This window comes from Cariama cristata, unplaced genomic scaffold (assembly GCF_000690535.1).
Source record: "Cariama cristata isolate BGI_N322 unplaced genomic scaffold, ASM69053v1 scaffold29082, whole genome shotgun sequence".
NCBI lineage: Eukaryota > Metazoa > Chordata > Aves > Cariamiformes > Cariamidae > Cariama > Cariama cristata.
This window is the reverse complement of record NW_009602574.1, coordinates 1-4922: the sequence shown is the minus strand read 5'-3', so window position 1 is coordinate 4922 and position 4922 is coordinate 1. Positions and strand designations below refer to the sequence as shown.

The 4922-nt window shown below is 54.5% G+C and overlaps 1 protein-coding gene across 1 annotated transcript in view; it reads left to right on the top strand.

The window, feature by feature from the left end:
- Nucleotides 1-4436, top strand: part of LOC104157488 (ectonucleoside triphosphate diphosphohydrolase 8-like) — a gene marked incomplete at its 3' end in the record, with an annotated part of 5497 nt that extends 1061 nt beyond the window's left edge. The window contains exons 2-6 of the mRNA XM_009694837.1: nucleotides 65-182; nucleotides 731-881; nucleotides 1935-2094; nucleotides 2926-3159; nucleotides 4164-4436. Of these exons, the coding sequence (XP_009693139.1) occupies nucleotides 65-182; nucleotides 731-881; nucleotides 1935-2094; nucleotides 2926-3159; nucleotides 4164-4436 (936 nt within the window). The remainder of the gene's footprint in view (nucleotides 1-64; nucleotides 183-730; nucleotides 882-1934; nucleotides 2095-2925; nucleotides 3160-4163) is intronic.
- Nucleotides 4437-4922: the final 486 nt, after the last annotated feature.

Here is a 4922-nt window from a genome sequence, read left to right as displayed (position 1 = left end):
TGGGGCGCCCGGGGGCGCGCCCCCCCCCCCCCTGCCAGTGCGACATCTTGGTTTTTCTTTCCAGTATGGGATGGTGTTTGATGCAGGCTCGTCCCACACCTCTCTGTTTGTCTACAAGTGGGATTCGGACAAGGAGAACGACACCGGTGTGGTCAGCCAGACCTTGTCCTGTGATGTCCAGGGTCAGTATCCCCCTGCCATGGGCTCGGTGGTGCCCTGCGTGTTTGGTGGTGGGTGGGATGACCTGGCCCTTCCTTTTGTTGGCCAGCCCACACTGGGCAGCTCTATCCATGGGGCTGTCACTGTTGGCACGGTGGGAGCCCTGGCTGCAGGCAGGATGGTCCCTGTGACTCCCCGCTGACTTCCCTCATGGTTGGAGGGCCCTCAGCACCATGTCATGCCCAGCTTGGTGGGACTGAAGCACCTTGGTGTTGCTCTGGATTTTCATTCTTCTACCTTGGATTGTCCCCAGCTGCCCAAGCTGCTGTCCTGGCTGGGGAAGGTCTCACCCATAGAGCTGGGGACACTGCTGAAAGCATGGGAGACATGGGGAAGCCACAGGAGAGGAACATAGGTGTGGGTCAGTCAGTTCTTGGGAGACCAAGAGACCCTGGAAAAGGACCCTTTGTTGCTGAGAGATGACAGACCTCAACTGCCCTCTGCCCTCTTGTGCCCACATCCCTGTCCCCAGCCGTTCCTATCAGCCTGTCCCAGCCTGACTTTCTTCCAGGGCAAGGCATATCAAGCTATGCCAACGATCCCCCGAAAGCTGGTGATTCCCTAAGGGAATGCCTGGATAAAGCCCTGAAGGTTGTTCCTGCTGCAAAACAGAGAGATGTCCCAACTTATCTCGGAGCAACGGCAGGCATGAGGCTACTGAGGTATCACTGTGGGGTGTGGGGGAAACAGAGCAGTGACCGAGCTGCGAGCAGCCACTGCCAGGACACAGTGTCCTGCACGGGGCCAGGCTGCCGGGAGCTCCCAGCTCGCATGTTGCTGTGACAGGGGAGTGGGGAGAAGGCAGCTCAGTGGGGATACATGGGTGGCTGAGCTGTCCTGAGCAACCGGCCCTGGAGCAGAGAGGCTGCTCAGAGGTGTCTGTTGGCATCCTGGGACCCCGTGTCCCAGGATGGTGCTGCATGCCCACTTCCAAGCAAGAAATGCTTCTCAGAGCTCTTTCTTTGCTCTTCATTATTCCTTAAACACCAGGGAGTTGAGATGCCACCAGGGGATGTGCCATCTGCCCAGCTGGATGGGTGCTGGTGGGGGAGCAGAGCAGAGGAAGGAGGCGATGAGGTGCTGCAGGACCTGCACATCCCTTTGACTAGCCCATATTAGCTCTCTTCAAATGCCAGTTTTCATTTCATGGTTCTTGGTTTTATGGTTGCAGGTATCTAACATTATTTCTGTGCCCTGGCAGTCAAACCCCTTCCCTGGGAAGGAGCAGGGCCATAGCCTGAAGGTTACTCGCTTCAGAGGGTGAGCACATGCCAGCAGCTCCAAGGCATCTTCCCCACTCAGAGGTCTGAAACCAGGCTGGCACCTTCCCAAAAGACCCACTTGAGCTCAGCAACCAGCCCTGGCTTTGGGGCAGTCGGTGGCTGACGTTCAGACTTGGGTTTTGCAGCCCAATCCCCTCTGGCCTCCAGCACTATCAAAATATAGTTAGCCTGGCAAAACTCCGTGTGACTAGGCTCAAGCTGTACTGGAGGGAAGGGACTGATATTGCTCCTAGATTTGTGATGCCAAGCCTAGACAGCTGGGGTTTGCGCTGGATGAGCAGCTTTGTTATGTAGCAGGTAACATCATTTCACACAAACTGTTGCAAAAAACTGGAGTATGTGGAACTGCGAAAAAAAGAGACTGTTTCCTTGTGTGTCTTCTGTAGTATTGATGTAGCTGGGTATGTGTCCTGACCTTTGAGTCCTTCTTAGGGAACAGAACAGCTCAGCGGCAGATCAAGTCCTGGCCGAAGTTGCTAAAACCATGCGAGAGTACCCCATGGCTTTCAAAGGGGCTCATATCCTTACAGGGGAGGAGGAGGGGGCTTATGGCTGGATCACCATCAACTACCTGCTGGACTCTTTCACTAAGGTGAGGGAAGGGTGAAACACCCACTCCTTTGCTAATACAGTTTTTCTGATTTTTCTTAAGCTTGCTTAGCGCAGAAGGAAAGGTCAGGGTTAACGGCTTTTGGGACTGATCTAGGGGAAGCAGCCAGTTATGCTCTGACTTGCCTACAGTGAAAGAGGAAGGAGAAATCAGGAATGGGGGTGTCTCTGTTAAAAGCTAAGGGCACATCTCCGCACTATGTGGACACAGGGTCTCTTGGGGACAGCGAGGTCAGCCCTGCAGCCCGATGGGGACCGTTTCCTCCTGCTGGACTTTGCCTCGCTGCCCTGGGAAGGTCCATCTCTGTGTGGCACTGGGAGACTCCAGTTTTGGTTCAGTGTGCCAGACTGAAGGAAGCTTGAACCAAACCTCTTTCCTGCCATCCATCGTCTGTCCCAGCACTGCCACAGCTCAGAGCGATGCTGGCACCGTTGGGCTCCTGTACAGACTGTTGGCAGATTTCTGTCCTTCCCCTTGCACCCACACCTCTGCAGCCTGCCCTTCAGGAAGGGCAGCCCTTCCAAGCCAGGTCGCCACCAGCACTTTGGTCTGGGAACCAGTGACTCAGAGCCACGTAAGCCCGCAGCACACTGGCACATCTTGGCCATCAGAGGTTTTTTTCTGGCTCTGATAAATGGCCAGGCTGGTTGGGCAGGGAAGGCAGTGGGGCCTCACATGTGGAATTAATTGAATTAAACTCCCATTGAATTCAGTAACAAACCCCTATTGACTTCAATGGGATGAGAATTTTGCTCAGGGCAAGCAAGCCAAGCCGTGTACTACTCCTCTTCCTCTCCTGTCTCACCTTGGCAGTACTCCCCCAAAGCACACACGTGGGTTCGTCCAGAAGCAGCCAACATTTTTGGGGCACTGGATCTTGGAGGAGCATCCACTCAAATCAGCTTTGTGCCCGAAGGTTCAATGATCAACTGGAATGAAGCCTCCAAGTTCACACTGTATGGGTACAACTACAGCATCTACACGCACAGCTACCTCTGCTATGGGCAGAACGAGATGGTGAAGCGACTGGCAAAGGAATTAATTGTGGTGAGAGGGGAACTAGGGAGCAATTGGACTCTGGTCTCATGGTACCAATCACAGACTTGATAATGCATAAAATAAGAACAGGCAATGCTCTTCCAGAGAGGTATCAGCAGGCACAGACTCCTTGGAGCACGGGTAGGCAGATGTGGAGAGGACCATAGGAAGCATCAGAAGGGGCGGCTCGGCAGGGATCTTCTGCCTGTACACAGCTGGCTCACACAGGGTGTAGAAAAGGCAGGACCAGGCTCTTCTCAGAGGTGTAAAGTGACAGGACAAGAGGCAATGGGCACAAGCTGGAGCATATGAGTTTCCAACCAGATGCAGGGGAGAAGTTTTTCCCAATAAGAACGCTCAAATGTCAGACTAGGACCCAGAAATACTGTGGAGTTGCCATCCTTGGAGATATTTAGAACTTGGGACAAGGCTCTGAGCAACACCATCTAGTTGGTCATGCTTTAAGGAGGGGGTTGGCACAGGGACCTTATAGCTCCCTCTGAACCTCAACTACTCTGTGACTGCAAGGATCTGAGAAAAGTGAACCAGATCTTTCTCAGGCCATTTTTTGGAAGGTCAAAGGGGAAGAGGGTCTGCATGGAGCTGTACCTTACTCGGAGAAGCAGCCTTGGTGAGCCAGAAGGGTTTATTCATGCTGCACAGCCAGGAAGGTTCCACGTGGTGTCCCTGACTGGGGCTGGATCTAGAGAGAGAGCTGGGCTTTGCATGTCCCGAATCATGATCCTGCTGGCCAGGGGAGAGACGCTGGGTCCCTGAAATTGGTCCACCTCTGTGGGAGAGAGAATAAGACAAAGCAGAGTGAGAATTAGTGTTGAGCTCAGGCTGGGACTGCAGCCAGCCAACAAGACCAGGATTAAACAGCGGGAGGGTCTTTCCCTGCTGAGGTGGTGGGAGATGAAGCTTTGGGGCGAGGGCTGGGTGAATCCTGCCACCCGGCATGCCCGCCAAGAGGGTTTGGAGGAGGCCACAGCCTGCAACTTTGCTATTCCCAGGAGTCATCCTCCAGCACGCGAGTCGATCACCCTTGCTACCCAAAAGACTACAATGAAACCGTCTCGCTGTCTTCCTTCCGCACCAGCCCCTGCACGAACCAGAGCGACCCACGCCTGACCCTCGGTGACAGGAACGTGACCCTGGAGGGCAGGGGCAATGCCAGCGGGTGCCTGGCTGCCATCAAGAAGCTGTTCAACTTCTCGGCATGCGGCCAGAGCCAGGACTGCACCTTCGACGGAGTCTACCAGCCCCCAGTCAGAGGGCAGTTCATTGTAAGGCAAATCCCATCCTCCCACCTCCGTGGCAGAGCATGTCCCCGGGTGCTGTGGTGTCCCTGCGTGCCCCATGGCACTGTCACCTCCCCACAGCAGAATGGGGGCAAGAAGCTCCCAAAATACCACTGCCCCAGGGCACAGCAGGGATTGATGCTGTCTGGTTTTCCAGCCAGCTCTGCAAATGAGACCTTGTTAATAAAACAGGTGCTTAGTCAAAAAACAAGTTTTCAGTTAAAAAAGAAAAAATAAAACAGCTTGGCCAGAAGCCTTCAGGCAAGGCTCTGTCTGCGCTCGACGTGCTGCTGTAGCCAGCAGGCACCTCCAGCTCCAGCCCATCGTCTCTGCTGGGACATGGACAACAGTGCCCTGGGACTATACAAGGGTGGGATAAACCTGGTGAAGGACAAACCCCACCTCCTGCTTCAAGGGAGACCGGGGCTGCTGCCTGGGGGGGTTTCATAGAATCACAGAATCACAGAATGG